At 39.3% G+C, this 25,825-nt stretch overlaps 1 protein-coding gene and 1 non-coding gene across 7 annotated transcripts in view; both read left to right on the top strand.

Moving 5' to 3' along the window:
• acap3.L (rfGAP with coiled-coil, ankyrin repeat and PH domains 2 L homeolog) overlaps positions 1-25,825 on the top strand; it is a 145,888-nt gene that overhangs the window by 96,022 nt on the left and 24,041 nt on the right. For all 6 annotated transcript variants that reach the window (XM_041569361.1, XM_018226043.2, XM_018226042.2 and 3 more), the window contains exons 6-18: positions 1,686-1,869; positions 4,682-4,726; positions 6,534-6,629; positions 7,088-7,162; positions 9,881-9,892; positions 17,760-17,872; positions 19,405-19,456; positions 21,051-21,151; positions 23,055-23,166; positions 23,469-23,677; positions 23,997-24,066; positions 24,369-24,463; positions 24,899-25,107. In XM_041569361.1, coding sequence (XP_041425295.1) covers positions 1,686-1,869; positions 4,682-4,726; positions 6,534-6,629; positions 7,088-7,162; positions 9,881-9,892; positions 17,760-17,872; positions 19,405-19,456; positions 21,051-21,151; positions 23,055-23,166; positions 23,469-23,677; positions 23,997-24,066; positions 24,369-24,463; positions 24,899-25,107 — 1,373 coding nt within the window. The remainder of the gene's footprint in view (positions 1-1,685; positions 1,870-4,681; positions 4,727-6,533; positions 6,630-7,087; positions 7,163-9,880; positions 9,893-17,759; positions 17,873-19,404; positions 19,457-21,050; positions 21,152-23,054; positions 23,167-23,468; positions 23,678-23,996; positions 24,067-24,368; positions 24,464-24,898; positions 25,108-25,825) is intronic.
• Positions 3,401-3,595, top strand: LOC121395856. The gene has a single exon (XR_005962735.1). It is a non-coding gene; the product is annotated as a U2 spliceosomal RNA (small nuclear RNA).

The raw sequence follows: 25,825 nt of genomic DNA, 5'->3' as shown, positions 1-25,825 counted from the left end.
AAATACCGGCCATGTGGCAACCTTAATGTACTCCTCAGAGTCAGTCTGTACCCTTTACAGGTTGAAACCTTATGTGTAATGCATAAAATGAGTGTGATAATACTAATAATATAGATGACTTTTATATCAATGATACTACTTGCGATGAGGCACTATACCTAAGACTGTAAGCTCTGTGGTTTGTGCGTGTACCTGTGCTTACAGCTGCATGTAAAACAATTTCATGTTTAATAATAATATTAAGAAGCATAAATGATATTCAGAATGTAGGACGTGCTTTTAGAAAGATGCTTCTGGGCCTACAACTCTTCTGACTGCTGAAGTGCCATAGATTTTGGCGATTGGTACCCCAGGCACAGAAGGACTCAGCAGCAGCAGCCAAACGCAAGCTCTCCGATTCAAACAATGTATATAGGCCACAGAAGCAGCAGAATCCCTGGCAGCCGGGAAGGATATGGTTTCTATAGCAACGGGAAATTAAGTGGGAATCTGTCAGTTGCTAATGCTGTGTGTATGGGGGGAGGGTCTATTACACCATGAGGAGAGCCAGCCCCTACTCCCTCTCACTCTTTATTACGGCTCTTATATGTCATTGGCAACTCTGACAAAAAATGGTTTCCAGAAGCCAAGCATCTTGTAATCTCTTCTCTATGATATTGTCTAAAGCACCTCCTAAGATATCCAACCATGCCTTTCCTTATATTGTACACACAAACATCGACCTTGAAACAGAAAGGTGCACCCCTACCCTTAACTACTGATTCCTTAGAAGTATATGGATTACCGGCACCCATTGTTTCATTATATTAATACAAGTTGTAATCAGTTTTAAATAGTCAGAACCTCTAGTGCAGAGAATAACAAAGGGCAGACAGATACTGCTTTCAATAGCAATTACATTTACAAATCATTTTAAAACTACTGTTATATAATTAATACAAATTGTAAAGTTGTTCATATTTATATTTTGTTTCATTAAGCAAAATAAATTTGTGGGTTTACATCCCCCTTTAAAAGTAGTGGCACATCACAAGATTCGTTATCCGCAATAAATCTCCTCTTCTACCAGAGACTCCTCTTCTCTAAATGCTTTCCCATCAATGAAAAACTGAATCTCCTGATGTAAAAAATATGCAATGCTTCATTTTTTCTAAGACGCCCAAAGTTTTATTTTTACCTTTACATTTTAAAAGGTGTTGAACCACCATGTTCTTGCTAGTGTATGCGCCCATCAGACCAATTGCAAACTTACTATGACAGCCTCTGCCTACACGATATCTAGTTGTTGTCTGTTTACTTCTGACCTTGCCACGTTTTACTCTCTCTTGTCTATTTTTGAATGCAGGGGCGTAACTATAGAGGAAGCAGACTCTGCGCCTGCAGAGGGGCCCAGGAGGTATAGGGGCCCCACGAGGCCCTAATTCATGTACAGTTTCAATAAATATTGGTAAAACAAGTCAACTGCTAAATATTTTGGGGGCCTGAAAAATAATTTGCTGTGGGGCCCAGTAATATCTAGTTACGCCACTGTTTGAATGGGAGAAATTATCGCTGGGATGTGAATATGAACCAAAAAGAGTTGGGGCGAGATTCAGATTAAGGTCATTGGGCCCCAATAGAATTTACATAGAATTACACCTAGATTGTGATGATTTGTCCCTGATCTTATTTCCCTGACATTTCAGTGATGTGAGGAAATTTAAGGAATCCAAGAAGCAGTTTGATAAGGTGAGAGAGGACCTGGACATTGCACTAGTGAAGAATGCGCAGGCACCACGCCACAAACCGCATGAAGTGGAAGAGGCCAGTAGTACTCTGACCATAACGAGGAAATGCTTCCGGCACCTTGCACTTGACTATGTATTACAGGTGAGCACAACTAACCATGCTCGTTCTTGTTCCAAACTCTTTCACCTGAATACAATCTTTGCTTTGCGGAGCAAGACCAAAGGCCAGATTTATGATGCTTCAAGCTTCTGGGTTTGGGAAAATGATTGCAGAGACTGCAACAACTTATATTTTCTGCAGTCATGAGCTGCTGAATGGATTATGCTGAGTGGAACGGGAGGGGGGTGTTTATATAAAATTCCTCTTGGCCTTCGGAAAGCTGCTCCACCATCCAGAGCCAGCATGGCAATGAATTCTAGAGGGACAGGGGAAGCCTCAAACATAGCAAGTTACATGAAATTTAAATCCTCTAAACAAATTAATGTAAAATTGCTCTTCAAAGCAATATTAGCAGTTTTAAACTGCTAAGATAATGAAGTTGAAACAGCAATGCCACCTGCTGGTCATTTTGGAAATGTCTGCTGAAAATTAATTTCATAGGAAAATATGAAGAATACGTCTTGTGAAGTTAAAAATTTAAAATTGACCAGTACACATCAGATCACTCTTCTCTGCTCACTAACTTCATTTTCAAAGGGGGTGGGTGACATGCCTCATGTACATCATTGAGGCATGCGTTCTAGGAAACTCAGAGTTGCAAGGCACAGATGAGCCCTGTATTTATTGCTTGCCAATCAAAGGCAAACCTTGCACCCAACTGAACAGTGAAAATTCAGTTGCGGCCCGTTTTCAAATTTACACCGGCCCTCAGCCTTCATCATGAAATTAATAATAATAAGGCCCCCAGCACAGTGCGATCAGGAATCCCATAGCAGTAATGTTTGGGTACATTAGTGAAATGATCTGCCACTTGGTCTATACTGCTGCCTGTGTGCTGAAGGTGTTAGCAATAGACACGTACTGGCATGTAGAAACCCTCTGTTTTCGCATATTTCTTTAGGGCTGAAGGTGCCAATAGACGTAATGACGTGCCAGTACAGTAAACTAAAGAAGTATGGCATCCCTATGTGCCCTTACGTGTCTATTGCTAACACCTTCAGCACACAGGCAGCAGTATAAACCAAGTGGCAGATCATTTCACTAATGTGCCCAAATATTACTGCTACGATTACTCGATTCCTGTAATTTAATGTTAAATGTTCAAAGAATGTCAGGCTGAATGGTCGGCCCCCACACATTTTCATCTCACCAAATCTGGCCCTCGTTCCAAAAAGTTTGGGCACCCCTGCCCCAGATGCAAGGTCTGTGCATAGGCACTATGTGGCACAAAATCAATCTAGGCAAATAGTATAATTTTGATTCAGAAACCATTCCAGAAAAAAATCAGAGCAAGCAAAATACCTTTTTATTTTGCTGCTTGCTATTTAATTGAAACAGAACATGCTGCATAGAACACACCTTTGTGCTTAAAGGTTGTTATCATTCAAGAACATTCAGTGCTATCCTGCTGGAACTAATGTTGCTATGGTTCTCTACAAGGAGCCTGAATTTAATAGAAAGCCTTGTGTTCTGCTGCCCACTGTATATTACCCACTAAGGTAATTGTCAGATCAATGTTTCTTGGCCTTTTGACTAAGATCAAGTGTTGTATCTGTTCTTATCAGTACACCCCACTGATGGAACAGAGAACCTATTGATCGTATTGAAGTATTGAAGCACAAGCCTTTTTTTGTGCCCAGGACTTGCACACCCTGGGGTGTCAGAACTCACAGGCCTCCACTACTTACCTGTGGTTTTATGACACTATGTGCACTTTAAGCTTTAGCACATTTTATGAAGCAGTTCACCCTGGCACTTCACTTTTTTGAACACTTTTGGATCAGGTGCAATAAACCTCTGGGTTGAGCACTGATCTAGAGGGGAGATGTGTGGCCATTAGGCTCCTTCTCCCCCTGAACCCGGCCCCGCCATGGGCACATACCGTGAACGTAAATATTGTTTATACTGACCCCTTGTAGGCCTTTGGATTGGAGGGGGAAAGGGACCCCCCTAGTCTTGCCTCCTGCTCTGAGGGACTTTTGGCAGCCGATAAAGGGGTCTGCCCTAGGCCAAGACACTTTTTGAACTCAGAGTTTGGGGCTCTGTCTCTTTTGAGACAAGCCCACTGCACCCGTTACACTTTGTGGTGCACTTTTTGTGTTTGTTCGGGCTTCAATACTAAAAGAGAAAAAGTAATATCAGATCAGTGTTACTATTATGCTTTGCATAGGTGAAAAAAACATTAAATGTTTAGAAACCACAAAGTTGTTAGACAGGGAAACTTTGAGTTGACCATTATACAGTGTAACATACTATAAGCGCCAGAAGGTGGCAATAGAGTTCTTTCCTGGTAACTACTAAGCAACAGGATTTGACGAAAGTATAGAGGGATCCTACCTTAGTCTTGAGGTAGAAGTAAGAATCATAATCAGCCAGGGTCACTTTCTTTGTCTTTGTGCTTTATTTGAAATTCTATTTTGTTTATATCTACATGATATGAAATGCACCGGATAGTGTTTTTTTATTTTTGTATGTTATCTTTATGTTCTCTGTGTACATCCATTTATTATACAGATCTAAAGGAAAAGGTTGGTGCATGTGGTAGGCTATCAGAAAGTGCCAAATGGTTCAGGGATCTTGAATTCTTAATGTTTAGATTAACAGTGCTGTGTAAATGCAAAAGATCAAATTTTTTCTGTACAATATTGGTTTGGGGGGGATATATTATCCGTGCTACAGAGTATTAATGATGAGAATATGTATTATAGGGAGGCTGCCTGGTGCATAATGCACATGCCTTAGTGGTATGGCTATTTGTTAGTATTTAAGTTTCTATATCTTCTCCCTGTTCTAGATCAATGTCTTGCAAGCCAAAAAGAAGTTTGAAATCTTGGATGCAGTGAGTATTATTTCAATAGTACATAACATTTTTGTGATTCCTGTATATCCCTCCTGATGTATTGTTTAATTTATTGTTTAAGTGTGTATAGATTATATAAGAAGATTTCTAATTGTTGGTGGCAGCATCATTGATGATCAGGCCACTGCAAGGTTTCCTTTAGGGGGATCTGGCTTTCCAAAGGTCCCACAGTGCAGCAGCTCTATGCAGAGTGGGAAAGTCAATAAGTTGCAGTTTGTGTCACTAATGTGTCCTTTGGCTTTGTAGGCAGAAGTGAGAGGTAAAGTGTCAGCATAGCAACGGCTTTCTTCAAAAATTGTTGGGCTACCAACTCTTCAATTCATCTTCCCCATTCAAAATAATCCTGTCTACAATATATTTTAAAATTCTGAACCATCTTTATAGAAAAACAGTTTTTCTCCTGCACACTCCCTTTGCTGCCTCTTACTGCTCTGAAAGATCTACCACTGGCAGCTGCCTGCAGGGCTTAAGAAAAAGCAATAACACTTTGAGAGTTTGGATCATAATAAATCATCATCTGTTCCTATCTCCTGACATCCAATCCATAGTTCAGAAAGCTGCCAGTAGTTAAGAGTGAGTTTGCTGTGTTTTCAAGGGTTCCAAAACACAGAGTGGTCAGCAGTAGTTGATGAGAGCAATAAAATGTAGTGTACTAGGGAAAGTCAGATATAACCTTTTAGTATTTTATAGAATGGACAGTTCTAAGCAACATTCCAATTGGTCTTCATTGTTTATTTTATAAAAAACGAATGCTCTGTAAGGCGGCACATTTATTGTTATTACTACTTTTTATTATTAGTTTTTTATCTATGTCCTCTCCTATTCATATTCTAATCTGTTATTGATATCAGTGCATGGTTGCTAGGGTACTTTGGATCCAAGCAACCAAATACCAGCTTAAAGGAGAAGGAAAGGTTAAAACTAAATAAGCCTTATCAGAAAGGTCCATCTAAATATACCAGTAAACCCCCATAGTAGTGCTGCTCAGAGCCCCCTGTCAAAAGAAACACTGCATTTCTTTCCTTCTATTGTGTACTCATGGGCTTCTGTATCAGACTTCCTGCCTTCAGCTTAAACCTCATTGCCCTGGGCAAGAGCATGCTCAGTTTGTTTCTCTTCCCCCGCCCCCTCCCTTCTCTACTGTAATCTGAGCCCAGAGCAGAGAGAGACTCAGGCAGGAAGTGATGTCAACCCATGTTAATACTGCAGCTCCTATCCTAAACAAACAGAGAGTTTCTAGAGCTTTTTACAGAATAAATATAGCAGTTTAGCTTGCACTATTGCAGCTAATCTATTGGCAATAAAATGCCTCTGTAGCTTTCCTTCTCCTTTAATAGAGCGAAATAACTCAAAACCGACAAATAATAAAAACGAAAACCAATTGCGAATTGTCTCAGAACATCACTGTCTACATCATATTAAAAGTTAACTCAAAGGACAGCCACTTTTAGTAGATTACAGCCAGACATTTTTGTAAATTTAAATAAATTCCAATATATATTTTTTGACAATATCTCATCTGAAAATCTCATCCTAACAGGCCTTCAATCTGGGCCCCTCAGCTATTACTCTGGGATATATTTTGTCTCTCTGGTACTCCTAGAAGCCTAACTTGAAGGCCAGTTAGAATGAGAAGGGGAGATGTCTTGGTTTTTCTTGGAGCTGTGGCAGAATGGCTAAAAATGTTTTTCTACAATACAACCTGTATGATTGATATGCCCGGGTGCTTTTCCATGACAATATCAGTATTAAAATTTCTCTGTGTGTTATCTATGATTTTTCCCAGATGTTGTCATTCATGCATGCCCAGTACACCTTCTTCCAGCAAGGATACAGCCTGCTAAATGAGCTGAATCCCTATATGAAAAAACTCGCCTCAGAGGTATGTTTGAATGAACCCAAAGGAATGGTAATCCTAAAATATTCTACCATAAGATCTTGTTCCTGTTGTTTATTTATTCATTGAGTTTCACAAACTGGAACCTGTTATATCTCCATTGTTCATTAATTTTAGTTAGTCATGGCTGTGGCTGTGTCTGGTAGGGTTGTTGAGCAGGTGGCACACAAAAAGCAATACTGCTGATTTAGTTGCTAACGAAACCACAATACCAATGCCTGGATGCATAAAGCTGAAGTATTGCTATGATTAAAAACTATATAGAACAGAAAAGCCCATGTTTCTGCAGAAGTGTTTGCAGTCCAGAGCAGTGCTGAGTGTGCTAATTTGTGAGCTACTTATTTATTCTAATAATTCATGGCTTATTCCATGTTTAATAGTAAGGTGCCTTTTCTCATCTCTTTGCAAAGTAAAATGATGCCCTCTCTTGTCTTCCGTCTCAGTTGGACCAACTGGTGATAGACTCTGCTGTGGAAAAGAGGGAGATGGAGCACAAACATGCTACCATTCAGCAAAGAGTAAGTGTCAACTAAAGTGATTATGTTTTGGAAATATCCATTACAGTCAGGAAATTTCCCAACATCCTTTAATAAAGCAAGATATTTGTCTGCCATTGTTGGGATGCAAGTCACTCCTGCAGGGCTACAAATGACATTTATATTTAGTATATAGAGTCAACAATACCACTAGTAATGATTTAGCTCTTTTTGTGAACCTTTTGACTCTATTGCAAATCATTCTCCTTACTTTACAGTCTTTGCAGCTCTGTTTTTAGTGACTTTGTGTTTTTATCTCTGCCACAAATCCCCTCCTCCACTTTATCTTTTTGTTCTCTCTTAATTGTGTTCACTAAAACTCATTATGTTCTAATGCCGGTTTCTGTCTTTCTTGGTGTCTTTTATTAAATTAAGTGTGTGTCCATGTTTATTGCCTTCTCATTTAGAACAATGGATTATAGAAACATCGTAAATCAATTGTCTGTTGTATGAGTTGAAAGACTTGTTCATACTGATGGTTTTGCTGCTACAGTTATAAGTTGTAGGTACTAAAGGTTTCTCATATGGACTATGTCTTCGCTGATTTAGTTATGTGGTGATTTACTCAAAGAGAATGTTGTGTAATTGCATAGAATATATATTTGTAACAGTTGATTTAAAACAAAACCATCAACAAGACCTAAACTGTGACTTCACCTTATCAAGAGTTTCATTCTTTTTAACAGCCCTAGAGTGGACATAAGGTACTACTGTTCCTATTGGATTATGTGAATATTGCATATATGTATTGTCATGACAATGTTGCTACCTAATGTCCATTAATTTGTGTGCTAGAATCTGAATTGCTGACGGGATGGCACTCGGAGCGATTCGCTTTCCAAAGTCGCCCGAAGTTACTTTACGAGGAAACTTCGGAAAACAAATTGCCCCGAGTGCCATCTTGCCGGCGATTTAGATTCTAGCAGACAGGAAGGCATTGCGGGGAGTTAAGTCGCCTGAAGAAGGGATGTCTGGTCATGTGCTCTCAGAAAAAGACAGCACTTTAGGATGGAACTGCTTTCTGGCAGGCTGTTGTTTTTCCTACTCAATGTAACTGAATGTGTATCAGTAGGACCTGGATTTTACTATTGAGTACTATTCTTAGAGCTACAAGGGAGCTGTTATCTTGTATTAGGCAGCTGCTATCTGGTTACCTTCCCATTGTTTTTTTGTTAGACTGCTGGAGTGATATCACTCCAACTTGCAGTAAAGAGTGACTGATGTATCAGAGCACAAGTCACATGACTTGGGGGGCAGTTGGGAAAATGATAATATGTCTAGCCCCATGTCAGATTTCAAAATTAAATATTAAAAAATCTGTTGCTCTTTTGGGAAACAGATTTCAGTGCAGAATTTTGCTAGAGCAGCACTATGAATTGATTCATTTTGAAAAAACATGTTTTCCCATGACAGTATCCCTTTAATGGGATGTCTAGTGACTGGATCACACTTGGGGGGATAGAGTATAAGGAAAAAATATATGAAACTTCAAATTTAACGCTGTCATTTGGAGTGACAGTTGCATTTCAGTCCTAATTTATACTTTCATCTGAATGACGTAAATAATTGAAAATGACAGTAGTTCTAAATTGTTTTAGCTTGCAGTTCCCTAGCCTTTCTACCCATGCTCTGTGCCACATAAGGTTATTAACAGTCACTGAGGAGTTATATGTCTGTATAATGGCACATGGCTGCAAAGTGTGTTAATATAGGTTACAGAATCCCCATGATGTCTCCTACTATCCTTATATTCCCTTGTGTAGGTTACATTTGTTGTTATTAAACACATTCTGAGGAAATTCTAGCTTTGCAAGCTTTATTATTCTGTTTGAGATCTTTGTAAAGCAGTTATTGGGGAGATGTGGCTGTGCAAGCTATGTCTGACATCAGAGAACGGCAATTATATATTATAATGTTCACAAATAATTGTCTTGTTATTGTGTTCTTTTTTTACATATGTATAGGTTTGGGATCTATTATACATTATCCAGAAATACAGTGTCCTGTTTAAACTTTACAATGATTAATATATAATTTGCTTTTTGCCATGATAATAGGACCTTATCTTATACTTTATGTAAAAAAAATCTTAAATCCATGCTGATGGCAATACAATTTTCTTGGAATTTTTAATCTTTCATTCTTTATAGAAACCTTGTATGAGACGTTCACCTGAAACCAAACTTTTAATACAACGTAGAAAGATAGATTCTGAGACAGTTTTCAAATGGTCTTTTATGTGTTTTTTTAATTATTCCATCTTGGAATTTCAGCAGTTATATGGTTTCTAGGGTCTAGTTTACCCTAGCAACCAGGCAGTGGTTTGAATAAGAGACTGTAAGAGATTTGGATATGAAAAGTTGAGGGTATGAATATTAAAAGTAAGTAATAAAGTGTATCAATACAATTGTAGCTTCAAAGAGCAATCATTTCTGGCTGATTGGCTCATTGACCCACATTTGAAAGCTGGAAAGAGATAAAAGCCGGCAAATAATGTATCCCATATATATATATATATATATAAAATTGCTAAATTAGGTGATCAGTTGATCCCTGTCTATAGTTTCTGATTGAAAAATCCAGATCATTATATCTAAGAATAGGGAACAAGTATAAATTAACTTTTATGCATTATAACAATACATTATGTTCTTCTCTTTTTTTTATCTGCATCGTTGACCATACCTTTCCCTTCTACAGACGCTTCTTCAGGTAAGGCAACATTTTGTTAATTATGCATGTATTATTACAGGTCTATGTCTCACTCTTAACTGCTTTCCCCTCTTTGATATTATTACCAACAGGGCAACAGAATACCAGTGTTGCCCTTGCATTGTCTCCCACATTGTCCCTTTATACAGGACAGGACTACCCTGGCTATAAACTGTTAACAGATGAAATGGATAACATCAAGTCATAATAAAATGGGAACACTGTAATGGGGAACAGGGAAAGAGAGCAGGCATTTCTGTTACCTGAACTTTAAACCCTAGAGCAGTTCTATTGTTTCTGGCATATTGTATGCATTGTTGGAGGGAGACAAATGAAAGTGCCTATTCATTGAGAAGTGACTTAGGCACAATGAGAAGTACAAAGAAACGTCTCACTGTCTAACTGTGAAAAAGCACCTCTTAATAAACTCAAACTTTTTCCTAGTGGTTTCCTTTTATTGCAAATGAAGGTTCTGTAATTTTGATGTGTGACATAGGCATACATTTTATTATAATGTTTCTGTCTTAGTGTGGGTGTTGCCTTATCTCTTTAAAGCCCCCATGCTGATTTCCTTATCCATCTGAACCTGCTGGGTCTGTCAGTAGAAGGGGCAATGGCTTTTGGCGTGTGGGGCCATCGCTGGCCACAGGGCCTCTTTTGTTATGTTAATATGTTGTTAAATTGGAAGTGTGGATGTCTCTTTTAGTGCTTTGTTGGAATTTTTGTAGAAGGTCAGAGGTACACGTGGACACATGACAAAAGTTCAACAATGTAGCTCAAACAAGAGATACAAGTAGTATACTACTCAAATTTCCTTCGGCCTATACTTTATTTGATACACTGATTGTACCTTACCTGTGTTGAAAGAATATTTTTAGGATTCGGAGCACCCCCATATTCCGGGTAACCCAGCATTACGGTTCGCTTCACTTCCATCAGTCTTGTTGCCACAGGGTTGCTAACTTTTCTGGAAAAAAAAGTACTTCTTATAGTTTTATGTTTTTTCTTTATAAACTAGGGCATAAAGTACCAATCCTTTATTAGATATGGAGCTGACTTATTCTGCAGAGCTTTACACATATTGCACGCCATTCTCATCAGTTCCAGTGGAGTTTACTTGGGGATCTTTGCCCAATTTGAACATATACATTCTGTGCCCAATTGCTCTGATCATTTGGCCCCTCGGTCTAAAATTGGATCATAATTGGCACCTATGCAGGCCCGTTTGGTGAGAAATGCATCAATGCACCAATGAGACCCCTTTATTAGTGATGTGCAGGTTGGCCCAATACACGCGGGTCAGTCAGGTTCGGCCAACCCCGCACCCCCCTTTGTGGGTGGCAGGCGGGTTCAGGTCGAGCTTTTCCTCCTGCTCTCCCCGCCCGCCACCTTCAACTGGTGACTTCCGGCTTTATAGCTGCTCGCCGAACATGCGGCCCTAGAGCCGAACAATCGGATTACAACGAGGAGCAATGGGCTCTGACTGGTCGGTCGCGGGAAAAATTAAACCTTCCCGATCGACATCGTGGCCAGATATCAATCGGGAAGACCCGTCAGAAGCCCCCATACACGGGCAGATAAGCTGCCGAATTGGTCTAAAGGACCAATATTTGCCCGTGTATGGCCACCTGCAGTGTTGGAGGAAACCAACCTATAGAATATTGAAGAAAAATAATGCTATTCGTTATATATACAGCAACAGTATACAAGTAACTTATTTGGAATTATTTGGATTTATTGTGCTATACATGTTATACTGTTATCTAAATAGTGAGACCACGTGGTGAGCCTGTGCAGGATTACAGGATTGTCAGTTGCTGACCATATACACAGTCTAATGCACTAATTGGGTCAGTGGGGTATTCCTGCTTGCCCATCCTAATTCTGATTAGGGGAATTTATGGCCTATACACAAGCCCATAGGCCGCTGACTTAGTCAAATAGAATGGCAACACCAATTTCACAAGCTTTTCTTGTTGTGGCATGTCTCATTTCTGATACTTGTTATTATTGGTTATCCCTTTAGTTGTTATATGGTTTATAAGTTGTTAAATTTTTTTGAGGCATATTGAAGAGAAGTCTTGCCCAGTATATATGTACACAGACATATATATAAAATGTACAGTAAGAATACACATAACCCGGATGCTGCCATGTTGTGTACCTTTGTAAAGGTATTCTTAATTCCAGTGATGACAATAGGAAACAGATTGATGTTAAAAATGTTACTTTTAGTACAGTATTGGCAGCAGAGAAGGAATTATTGTGTTTCCTAGTTTGCCAATGACCTGTGGAATACAGGTTGCAGCGATACTATTTTATTCTGAATGTCATTCAAGAAGACGCAGCTGCATTGCTTTTTATAGCATTTCCAGCTTTGTCCCACAGGACTGGGTGAGTGTAATGCAGTCAGACAGAGCAGGTGGAAGTGCATTTAAAGAAATGGAGCATCTTGCTCTTTCCTTGAGGATGATGCAACGATGTGAAATAAGAGACCACCAATGGATAAATAGCAAGGAATCTTATCAGACCTGGCACGACTAGAGCTGTATTATACAGGTATTGCATTACTTGCACTTGCAATGTAGTTCAGCTGGTGATGGAAGGGTTAAGCAGAGAAGGCGGCAGGGAGTAGAAAGAAACAGATGGAGTTGGGGTATTTAACACTCCTGGCGTGTGTTGCCTTAGCCTTTCATTACTGATTGCACTGAATGGGCAAAGCAAACCCTTTGTGTATTGAGGAAGAAGTAAAGGAGGAGGGGTATCTCTAAATAGCTCCCATGGTTGAGAAGACATTACCAGAATCACCTCCCTGGTCTGGCTAGTAAGCCAATAATCACTTTTTGTCCACTTCTTTTATCTGTTTTCCTTCCCTCCTGGTAGTACGGAAAGTGACAGCTGTATGCTAATACCCCTCCTACTAGTCCCCGCAGGAGTGGGGAACATGGTGATGAGGCACACTTCATTCATTCAGCATCCTATTTGGGCATAGCTAGCAACTGGGGTCTGCTCATGCTTCTTCCGCTCCATCACACCAAGGGACTTTTCAACAGAAAAAGCTTAAAAGGGCCTCTTTAGAAATTAAGGGGAAAGACATGAGCATACGGGACATGCGGATCCAATAATTTGAGTTTTACAGGCACCATTAATCAGAATATAATGAAGATGAAGATATTTGGGCGCCTGGAGTATCTGCTGGTGAGTCTTAGCAATATGACGCTGGTGGAGAAGGGGATTGGAATGTGAATTGTGAGTTGCAGAGGGAGAATTGTGTATTGTTATCTCAAGGGTAATATAACATTGTGTTAAATATGTACTGCTCACTATGTGGGTATGCAGCAGGCTGTTTTAAAGAGTTACAAAGCTAGAGAGTAAAGGGGCCAAGGGCAGGGGCTTTAGTTTTATTGTCGTAGATGTAGAAACCGAGGATTAGGATCCTAGCTAATCATAGCCTGTGTCTGAGCTACAGTAGAAGGGTTGGTCTGGGCTTCACAAGATCACTTATGATGAAAGGAATTGTGCAGAACTGCCTCTTTAGTGTCCGAAAACTATGGCTAAATTTGGGCAACAAGGAACCCGTGTAGATATTGCCAAGCTGGACCAATGCGGAGAAACAGGTGTTCCCACACTACATTAAACTGGCCAGCAATTTAGTTCACATTCTTGTGCTTTTATTTAGTCAATCAAACACAGTCGAAGCTTGCGAATTGTGCCATGTTCCAGTGATCACGTCTAATAATTGAATATGGGCAGATATGTTTGTTCTTGCATAAATTAACCGATTTCCCATGAGTGCACAAAGGAGGAATCTGTTTCAGTATTGTGTGGCCTCTGTATCATTGAACGTGTTGTCAGGGTAACTATTGTGATGACACAGATGGACGGCTACAAGTATGGCACGGAAAGTAAAGGAATGCCTTGTTAACTCCCACGTTGCTGGAAAGCAGGCTCCTGTAGGGCCTTATTAGCCCAACAATACTGCAAATAAACTCCAGTGGGGCAAAACTGAAATAGTGAATTGAATGGTTACTGTTATTGATCAGAAATGAAATAATATAATGATGGTGTAGTTAATATACTGTCCAGTGTGGCAATGTAAAAAGGTATCTGTGCCTCCCAGCACATAATAAAAATAAAAGGGGCAACTGGTAATAGTTTAGGGTAAGGGAAAGCTACTGTATCACTAAAGTGCTGAATGTTAAATAGAGAAGAAGCTTTCTGTGCATGGGAGAAGACATGTCAATCACACCTTGTATATTCCTGCAGGCACGGGGTAATAAATACAGCATGAGGTGTCCCACAGATATGTACCTACGGGATTATGCACACAAACATTGTTTTAGCTGCACTTTATTGTTTTTAGGAATATTAAGGCACCATTGGGAGGTGTTTATCTGTGGGACTGAGACTGAGAGGTGGGGGCAGAATTTTGCCTTTGGTGACAGATTACCAACCAATAATAACTTGTATCTGGCTCTCAGTTTGCAGTAGTGTAGAGCTGGCATGGTTTTCTTAGGGACTGGCCAGTGTATCAAGGATGTTTCTGCCAGCTGGGTTCATAGCTGATCATCATCACTTGTGTGTAGGGTTGCCACCTGGCCGGTATTTTACTTGCTTGGCCAGTAAAAATGATGGTTGATCCCAATGTTATTTTTTTTTTTTTTGAAAAGATGGCAACCCTACCTGTGTGCCACGCCTTTAGGAACTGGGCATGCATACACACTGTTATTTGCTTAAGGTTGTATCAGTAGGAATTACAGATATTTAAAGATATATAATTGCCCCATTGTGCCATGCGCATGTGCAGTTCCCATTAATTGTTGAGAAAAAAACTACAAGTTATTATGGGCTAGTCACAGCAGGAGTTGGGTCTACAGGCAAATCCCTTATGGTAATGATGAGCAAGGCATGTAGGCTGCCTCTTCGATGATCTTTGGCAAAATAAGTGCCTTACCCTTTCAGCCTGTTGCTGCTTCTCAATGTGGCAAATTGGAACTATGGTGTCCAATCACAAGAAACAGGAATTAGCTGGCAACTAAAAGAATAGTAGTGCCACTATCCATACTCTCACCTAAAAGTGTTCCAGTTCAATATGAACATCAAAATATTTGACCTAAGTAAAGCTGTAGAAGGCCAAACGTGTAGGTTCTTGGGTTCATCATGGTCTTGTTTCAGCCCAATGTACAGCAAGGATGTAACTAGTGTGCTTATGAAAGAATTAAACCAATGGGATCTCAGCGCTACAGAGATGATACGTAGCTGCAGCAGTGAAAAGTTTTGTAGAACTCTGTACACTGTATTTAACACTGTTTTCCTTATGTAAGTGTTGGCATATTAACTCCCACCTACCACTGGTAAGAGCCTAAAAAGCATCAGCTGTAGTATGTCAGGAGCATTTATTTTTGGGAAGTGACAGAAAGCCTGATGCACAGTAGAATGCATGTAGAGTGTGCTACTTGTTTCCTGTGCTGCTTTCAGTGTCAGATTCATTCTACTGAAAATGTGGTACTATACAAGTAACATCTGTGCTATATTGTTCCCTTCATACAGTATCTGTTGATCTTGTAATGCTAGTATATCTTATAGGGGGGGCTCCCTTTCGTAGCAGATGAATTAGAGCTCATTTAAATAACTGATTCCAGTACAAACAAAAATCTAATAAAATAACTGCCTTTTGCACAAATTCTGCATGTAGAAAGACACGATGTCTGGTGATTTTAATAGAGTGAGCTCTAATACATCTTCTAAGCAAAAGGAGCCCCCCTATAAGATATATTGGATCATTCATCTGACACCCAGCTCCTGAATGAAGAGAAACACAATGAGAGAGGAATAGTGAAAACGAACTTGATTATTTCAGAAACTGTACAGAATTTTTAATTGATATTATTTAGAAAGTTTCTTATTTAAGTATGCTGAATCTTATATTACATTTTAATTTTCACGATAGTTCCCATTTAAATTCCCCCATTATGACATACATAATGACTGCAATTGACATCTGCTTTACTCGGCTCACACAGTTTTCATTCACAACACTTGATAGTAGGATCAATAGTTCACACCTAGCAGTCAGACGGAGGAGAATTTTCTTATAACGTATGGTTGCCAATGCCATATTCTCACTGGTAACATTGCATTGTCCTGGAACAGACCCTGACATGATCCTGCCATAGCATTTGTGAACAAGTGGGCAGACTCGCATCTACATGTAGCCCTTAATGTGTTTTTATTCCAAATAGTTCCTTAGACTGTTGTATGCATTGTGGTTCAGTTTGCTGCTGAAGCTGATTGTCTTCCTTCCACATAGAAAGCACTGGAGAACACTAGTTTGGTTTGTAGGCAAATCTTTCAGTATATAAATGCCTTGAAAAGTTGCTTTATGCGATATTAGTTCGTAAGAAACATATCATCATATTATTATATTGTTTTCCTCGAAACCAACTAGATGTGAGGCCAACTTACGGTATCAGCAGGTCAGGTTTTTATAATTTCACTAACATCTAATTAACCAATCAATCCAAAGCCAATTATCCCAAGCTGTGCAGGTAAAGATATTTCTAGTAATTAAGTAATTAACCAAAGTGTAATTATATCTAAAGTAACTTGGTTAAACACAATTTGCTGCAGAGTTGTTGTTGCAACTGTGGAATTGTGTAGGAAATCAGTGATGTGTGTGTGTTTAATTGCGTTATATTGACCTTTGTGTGTGTGCAAAGGTGTGATCAGAGCCCTCTCAGATAAACGGTTTCAACATAAATAACTGCTTTTTAATCATGTAAAAATAATCAAATCAAATATATAGAAATGGAGCGGTAACAAAATGTTGTGGTGGATGCAATAATTCTAGAATACTATGGGGGGGTTGGAAATTGCGGGCAAGCAGCATCTGGAATTGGGCTAATTTTTTTGCACTTAGCTCCCAACAGTTAATAATAGTAAACACAGGCATTGTGCCTATGAGAGTGGTGAGCATGTGACCATCCAAATACATGCATTGTATATTAACATTATTATATTATCGATATTGGCCTTTGTTAGTAGCCATAGTTGCCTGTAAGCAGGCCTGGACTGGGAGTCAAAATAGGCCCTGTCATTCCAAGTACACAGCCTCCTACCAGCCCACTATATGGTAACTTTGTATGGAGCCATACAGCAGCCCCTCTGGCATTTGCCAGAACCCACAGATTGCCAGTGCGGGCCTGCCTGTAAGGCAGGGGTCTCCAACCTTTTTCACTCATAAACCACATTCAAGTGTAAAGAAAGTTGGATAGCAACACAAGCATGCAAAAAGTTCTTGGAGGTGCCAAATATGGGCTGTGATTGGCTATTGGTAGCCCCTATGTGGACTTAACCTAAAGGAGGATCTGTTTGGCAGTACACATGTTTTGTATGCAACTAAAGCTTATCTTCAAGCCAGAAATTCAAAAATAAGCCTTAAGGCCTTTGGGAGCAATATCCAAGGGGTCAAAGAGCTGTTTAGGGATCACTGCTTTAGGGTAAGGCCACACTGGGCGTTTTGGGGAGATTTGGTCGCCTGGCGACTAATTGCCTCGTCTTTGCAGCGACCAATCTCCCCAACAACTTCCCTCACTAGCCAGCTAAAATGAAAAAAAAAAAACGCCAGCGCTAATCACACGTGCCGATTCGTTTTCCGAAGTCGCCCAAAGTTGCACCAACGGTTTTTCATTTTAGCCGGCGCAGAGTGAGGGAAGGCATTTGGGGAGTTTGGTCGCCGCAAAGACGAGGCGATTAGTTGCCAGGCGACCAAATCTCCCCAAAACACCCAGTGTGGCCTTACCCTTAAGGGATCGCTGCTGTTTCTCTTTGGTTTTACTTTGCCATGACATGTGTTTATTATTTTCAGGACTTTTCCTATGATGACTCCAAGGCGGATTTTAATGTTGATGCTCCTAATGGGGTTGTGATGGAAGGATATCTCTTCAAGAGGGCCAGCAATGCATTTAAAACATGGAACCGGTTAGTATGGAGATGCATCCTCGATGAGCTGTGCTACTAACAATGATTCTAAAAGAGCTGATTTACCAATGGTGGCTTTCTATAGTACAGGTATGGGACCTGATATCCAGAATGCTCGACCCCCGGGTTTTCTGGATAAGGGATCTTTCTGTAATTTGGATCTCCATACTTTAAGTCTACTAAAATAATTATTTAAACATTAAATAAAACCAATAGGGTTGTCTTTCATCCAATCAGGATTTATTATACCTTAGTTTGGATTAAAGGGATACTGTCATGGGGAAAAAAGTTTTTTTTCAAAATGAATAAGTTAATAGTGCTGCTCCAGCAGAATTCTGCACTGAAATTCATTTCTCAAAAGAGCAAACAGATTTTTTTATATTCAATTTTGAAATCTGACATGGGGCTAGACATTTTGTCAATTTCCCAGCTGCCCCAAGTCATGTGACTTGTGCGCTGATAAACTTCAATCACTCTTTACTGCTGTACTGCAAGTTGGAGTGATATCAACCCCTCCCTTTCCCCCCCAGCAGCCAAACAAAAGAACAATGGGAAGGTAACAAGATAGCAGCTCCCTAACACAAGATTACAGCTGCCTGGTTGATCTAAGAATAACACTCAATAGTAAAAACCCATGTCCCACTGAGACACATTCAGTTACATTGAGAAGGAAAAACAGCAGCCTGCCAGAAAGCATTTCTCTCCTAAAGTGCAGGCACAAGTCACATGACCAGGGGCAGCTGGGACATTGACAAAATGTCTAGCCCCATGTCAGATTTCAAAATTGGATATAAAAAAATCTGTTTGCTCATTTGAGAAATGGATTTCAGTGCAGAATTCTGCTGGAGCAGCACTATTAACGGATTCATTTTGAAAAAAATTTTTTTCCCATGACAGTATCCCTTTAAGGTATTGTTTCATTACAAAAATAAAAAATGAAAATCATTTTAAAAAACTTGGATTATTTGGATTAAAAATGGAGTCTATGGGATACAGCCTTTCCATAATTAGGAGCTTTCTGGATTGTGGGTTTCCGGATAACCCACAATACCTATATATGTTTTATAATCTAGGAGCAATGTACATTAGATACTACATGCAGAAGGATTATAAATGACGGAGGTGTGCTCACTCTAGGCCCAGCATCCTATGCTCCTGGCAGTTTAGTTTCAGTTGCTTGTAAGTTGCATATTTTATTCATACAGTGTTAATATATTTCTTAGTGATCTCCCCGAATGAATAAATTGGTTCAACCAAATTCATATTGGTAAATCATTTTTGTGTATAATTCTCCTCCTATTTTGACTTTTATACCATTTGGTCATGGAGTCATTCATTCTTAATTCAGCCATTACACCAGGCCTTAATGAGGATTCTGCAAAATGAAATGAATATAGTTACAGTATATCCTGGTTCAATATGCAAAAAGAGGATAAGGAATAATTGGCTGATCCGCACTAAGAAGCCACAGTGGGAAAACCTTTCCAAATTATTGCAATCAGACTATAACTACATTTTATTTTATGCCACAGGAGATGGTTCTCCATCCAGAATAGCCAGTTGGTTTATCAAAAGAAGCTGAAGGTGAGTGTAAAAACCTTAAATTCAAGTGATAAATCTTGGTGTACAACTTATTTCCCAGGCGAGTATATCAGACTTATTTGCCTTATAACTTTCTATTTGTCACTTGGGATGTTAGTTTTAGTGTCAGTTTACTCATAAAACCCGTACCACTGAAAAAAACACAGGTGTTTATTGCTCCTTTAAAGCTCCCCCATAAAAGCTTTACTCTCATTGGCAACTTGATTCCTCCGCACCTTTTGCTACAATGGGACATCAATGGTTGCACTTCCAAACTTGAAATACAATGTGCAGGCTTTGCCGTACCTGCTAATAATAAATGTGAGCCAGGTACACCATTGATTGGCCTCTAAATCGCAGAGGATGTACAGCCAGTGTACAGTACAACTGGGTATGGACCTACTGGCACTAATCGTATGGGAGGTACTGACAAAATAACCCTCAGCAAATTGTACATTTACACACAGGAGGTTATTACAGGGATCCCTCTCTACACAGTAGAGACCTTAGCATTCCATTTTCCTGCACCCCTGCCATCAACTTTTATTTTGGTGGCAGGGGTGCATTTGATAGATAAAAATATGGTTGCACCGTTAAATACACTTTTGGTATATTATACACATATGTATATTTTTATTTATATAGTGCCCAGTGGTGGAATTACATAAGGGCAATCTGGGTGGTCTTTCTGGGACCCCACATTCCAAGGTGTCCCAGCTCCAGGGAAAGATAGCCAGAACAGGCCAATTGAGGGAGGAACCAAGGTGGATTAGTGGCAGGGCAGACTTACAGCTTTGGCCAAATGAATAATGAATCTGCCTCTGCTAGAACCAGTGTTGAATTCTACATTTAACCATAGGCCTTTTTAAAGAAACTTTTCCAATGCTATTCATTTTTTATGGGTTTTAAATTACTAGCCTACCTATTCTGAAATGCACATGATATTGTAAGCACTGAGCTAAAGCTTTCCTGAAGCTTGGGATGTAGGAAATCAGATGGCATACACTCCAGCAATCGTGCTAAATATTTGCAATTTATTGAAATCTCCATGTGCAGATCTCAATAAATTGCAAATATTTAGCACGATTGCTGGAGTGTGTGCCATCTGATTTTCTACATTCCATGGATGATTGGAACCAAAATTTGCAGCAAGGTTTCCAGATTGAGCACCACAGGAATATATATATATATATATATATATATATATACAGAATTTTGTATCACGATATATTTAGGGTTGCCACCTTTTGATAAAATACACACCGGCTTGTGGTGGGGGCGGGAGCAAATGGGCAAACCGTGACGTAAAAGGGGGTGGGCGGTGGCGTAAAGGGGCTGGGACTGTGCACGCGATTGCCCAGAAGACGGCAAAATCGGTAAATTTGGTGCTGGTTGGGGGCCGACCGAGGGCTTTTGTTAGGAGTATTACAAATTTACTGGCAGCTACATTGCCGGTAAATTTGTAATACCGGCCCCGGCCTTGCCAGGTGTTTTACCGGCTTGGCCGGTAAAATACCAGCCGAGTGGCACCCCTATATATATTGGACATTTCCTGAAGCTTGGCTATAACATTTGACGGTAACCATTTTTGTTGCAGGATGTTCTGACTGTGGTCGTGGAGGATCTGAGACTATGCACTGTGAAGCCTTGTGAAGATTCTGAAAGGCGGTTTTGCTTTGAGGTTGTCTCGCCTTCCAAGTAAGTTACAAAAGTGGTCAAACATGGAAACACCAAGACTTCCTCACGTCTTACATTTCTGCTCTTGGATTCCGCCATCAAAAACACAGGATAATTGCCTTTTCATGTTGACTAATGAACATTTTTTTTGATTTAGAAATCTACTAGTGGTACACTGTACTGGAAAATGTTTGTGCTGTGTTAACTTCAATGCAGAAGTGTTACTTAGGGACCTATTTATTATGCTATGTAAAACGAAATTCGCTGTAAAAAAAGGGTGTAAATTGTAACTTCTGGCGGAAATTGTTCAAAGAAAAAGTACATAAAAAAAGTACGCCATTTTTTTTTACACATCGATGCCTGACGATGTATGGCGAATTATTCCACCGTTTTTTACACCACATAATAGATATGCCCCATAGTGTATTAATATGTCTCTTGTAGATTTTCTGGCCAAGGGGAAGCTCCTGTCCCAGATGGAATTCTAGCTGCATTTTGCATTCCCCCACAGTATGGGAGAATCTCCATCTGGTTGGGAGTCCATATGCCCCTGAGTGTCACAGCATGAAATTAGGGGTCTCTCTGAGCCCTTGCATTATTCATTAGCCTCCATAAGCAAATCTGCAGCTTAATATGCCTAGCAAAGCTTGCACTACACAATGGTGAACATATTATCATATATAACCTGAAAGCATTTGAAAAAGAACCATTTCAGTGATAGTCTATAAATTATGTGTTGTTTGTCACTGCTGGCACTTAGTGAAACAGAGGAATCAGTGAGATTCAATAGGCCGTGGAGCTGCTGGGCGTTTTTCGCCCCCTGTTCAGATATCTGCCCACAGATGTTATTTTTGGAAGCCGTGCACATTAAAAAGATCAATAATGAATCCTTCTGGGCACATCTGCCACACATACACACTTTTCTAAACTTTTACAGCTCCGCTGCTATTTGCCCTTTTGGAAATGCATTAAAACCATCTGGAGGGAGAAGCACTTTGAGGTCAACTCCCATTGTCATTGCCAGTCCATAGAATCTTTTCATTGTGTTTCCAGCTAAACCTTTTCACAATAGATAAACTCTAACGCCACCTTTATAGTTTTTTTGTGTACTGCAGTTTAAAACTGTTTTGGCTATTCCATAATTTAGTTGTATAAAAGTTCTGATTTACAGTAACCAATATCCATAATTTGTGATAACTAAGGCTTACTTTAGGGTAAGGCCAAACGTGGCGTTTTTGCGACGTTTTTACGTTGCGTTTTTAAAAAAGAACAGCCAGGTGTAAATACACTACTGAAACCACACAACATTCGTTTTTCATCACGTACGATTATCTTCCCAACATGCACTTCTCATTGTTCTCATTGAATTTGGACGCCATATTTAAAATACGCTGCGTATTTACGTACATTGTGGTTCCAAATGTGCAGATCCCATAGAGTCTATTGATTTGGTAGTTTCTTGACGTATTGGCGTTTCTTGCAATCGCCTTGTGTTAATTGCCATTATGCGTTTTCCATTAGTTTCAGTGGTAGTGCAGTTTATGCGTATTTACGCCTTGCTGTTCATTTTTAAAAACGCAACGTAAAAACACAGCAAAAACGCCACGTCTGGCCTTGCCCTTATTGCATTTTGTCTGGCATCCTGCAATTCCTTGGTCAGGTGCAATTGGATACATCACCCTCTGTACCATTTATATTATACTGTTCTGGAGATTAGATGAGGCTGGCCTTTTGGGCTACATTTTATAAAGCAGCAGGATATTGTTTTCCAATTATATATCATGTGGCACATAAAAGTCGTTGCAGTAGATGACTCCTATCTTTTCCAAAATATGCTTTTTGGGCTGGGATTACACCGTATGTCCGAACAGAGGAACAGCTAAAGTGTGATTGTTATATCTTATTCTGACACTGTTTTTTTCAGGAGCTGCATGCTTCAGGCTGACTCTGAAAAGCTCAGACAATCGTGGATCCAGGCAGTGCAAGCGAGTATTGCCTCTGCATATCGGGAGATTCCAGATAATTATTACATAGAGGTGCGGATCATCCATTACCCCCCTAATATTGGCACACTTTTCTTTAAAATTCATTAAAAATTCATTAAAATAACAGTGGGTATATAATATTTTTGTCAAAAAAGTATTCTGGAACATCAGTGCGTTTCAGGTACACTTATAATAAAAATGCAGCATCTAGTGGGAAAAACACAGCCAATGCTATACAGCAGGGATATGCAGCCTAGGCTGTGCTTGACAAAGTACATTGTAACAAGTATTAAAAAAATATGTGAGAATCTCCTTTAAATCTTCTAATTATTATGATAAATGTCTCCCTTTAGCGGCTTGATAGAACAGCGTCCCCCTCCACTAGCAGCATTGACTCGGCCAGTGATTCCCGGGAGCGCAGTGTGAAAGGAGAGAGCATTCTGCAGAGAGTGCAGAGCATAGCAGGAAATGACCAGTGCTGTGACTGCGGGCAGACTGATCCTCGATGGGCCAGCATTAATCTGGGCATCACACTTTGCATTGAGTGTTCTGGGATTCACAGGTACATAATGTGGAACCACGCCGCACCCATGATCAACAGAAAATGTTTTAAGCAAAAAAAGTTATATTAAATACTGTAACCTACTTTTCCTCTTATCTTAAGGGGTAACATTATGTTCTTGCAAATATTTGTTATATATTCTCACAAGCACCTCTCCCCAGAGAGAACAAACCAGCCTTTGTAGCAGATTCAAGATGCTTACCCTAGTTACTGACTAAATCTGGTCCTTACCTATAATGTGGATTGTAACTCACATGACACAATGCTGAAAATATCAGCATCCCTGATATTTTCCCCTCAAATCTGATTTTTCTTTTAGGAGTCTTGGTGTGCACTTCTCTAAAGTCCGTTCCTTGACTTTGGATTCGTGGGAACCCGAGTTACTGAAGGTTAGTAAAGCATAAGTGATCAAACCAAACAATATATCATTTTGTGCCACCTAAACTAGAAAGCAGAAACAAAATAGAGTGCAGGAATCCTATAATCTGTTTAAACTCCAGAGATAAACTCCAAATAAATTTTTGAGTGAAACCAGTGCACAGAAGAGCAAAACAAGCTGTAATAATTGGAGAAACCAATCAGACCAAAGTGTAATATAATAAAGCAATCAATTAAGAATATATGAATTCAGTTATATCCATGAAGTGTGACTAACTTTGAAATGTTGCCCTTTCTGTTGCTCTTCATACAGCTGATGTGTGAATTAGGAAACAGCACAATAAACCAGATCTACGAGGCAAAATGTCAGCACTTAGGCCTCAAAAAGCCAACGTCAGGGTGTTCTAGGTATGTGTTTCATTTTTATATTTTCACTAGCTGGGGATTCAATTTCAGATGTTCTAAGGAGCATGTTTTGGATCTGTTACCACACCTTTCCTGGTCCATCTTACCTGCACTTCTGCTGGGAAGTTAACAATTTGCATCTGCCATCGTTGTTTATGAGTTTTATGAGCCTATATACTGTAAACTAGTTTAAAGCTGATGCAAATAAATTAGATATGTGATGGTATAAATATGTTGTTTAATTACTTGGTATTTATTATTCGGTCGGTATATTTTTATTTTATAGATTTGCCATTCAGCATGGGCCTTAGCCCTCCATCTGTTTTTTGGAACTATAATAGCCCTCTGGCATTCAAAGTTGTAATGCAACCATAGCCAAAGGCTAGAAAGCACTGGGCTATTTGCCTTCCTAAAATTTGTTTTTGTTTTTTTTTTAAGGCAGGACAAAGAGATTTGGATAAAGGCCAAATACGTGGAGAAGAAGTTCTTGAAGAGGTTAGGGGCAGTGGAAGTAGAAAATGACAGGAAACCACAAAGATGGAGTATGAAGAAATGCAACCGTAACAACAGCACCACCAAAGTGCCCTCTACCCGCAGGAAATACCGACATGAGAAGGGCAGTGCTTCTCCAGCCATGCATTCTTCAGGTATGCAGCTGGGGTTATTATTTTGGACATACCATTTCTGTTTATAGATAGATTTTCATCTTAAGAGATGCTCTTCTTTGTATATAAGTTCCTCAGGGAGCAACCAATGTAAACATATTTTCCTTATTAATTAATATGTACCAGTATCTTTATTAATGTGTATATATATATATATATATATATATATATATATATATATATCTGTCTGATCTCAAACATGCATCTACCATCTACTACATTTTGATCTATTTAAATGTGTAAATTAATTGAAATGAATTACAGGTATGGGATCCATTATCTAGAAACCTGTTATCCAGAAAGCTCCAAATTACCGAAAGGCCCATAGACACAATTTTATCCAAATAAACCAAATTTATAAAAATGATTTCCTTTTTCTCTGTAAAAATAAAACAGTACTTGTGCTCGATCCCAACTATAATATAATTAATCCTTATTGGAAGCAAAACCAGTCAGTTGGGTTTATTTAATGTTTACATGATTTTTTAGTAGACTTAATTTATGAAGATACATATTCCGGACAGATCCATTATCTGGAAAACCCCAGGTCCCGAGAATTCTGAATTACAGGTCCTATACCTTTATTACATTTTTTTATCTTTAGTTATCTCACCTTTCTTTTTATCAGTTACCCCTTTTTTTATTGATGTGTTTTTATGTTTGTGTCTTAAAAAGCCAATGCAAATTATGGATGGCCTTA

The sequence above is a fragment of the Xenopus laevis genome, chromosome 7L (assembly GCF_017654675.1).
Source record: "Xenopus laevis strain J_2021 chromosome 7L, Xenopus_laevis_v10.1, whole genome shotgun sequence".
Classification (NCBI taxonomy): Eukaryota; Metazoa; Chordata; class Amphibia; order Anura; family Pipidae; genus Xenopus; species Xenopus laevis.
The sequence above is the reverse complement of the archived record's forward strand: the minus strand, read 5'-3'. Positions and strand labels throughout refer to the sequence as shown.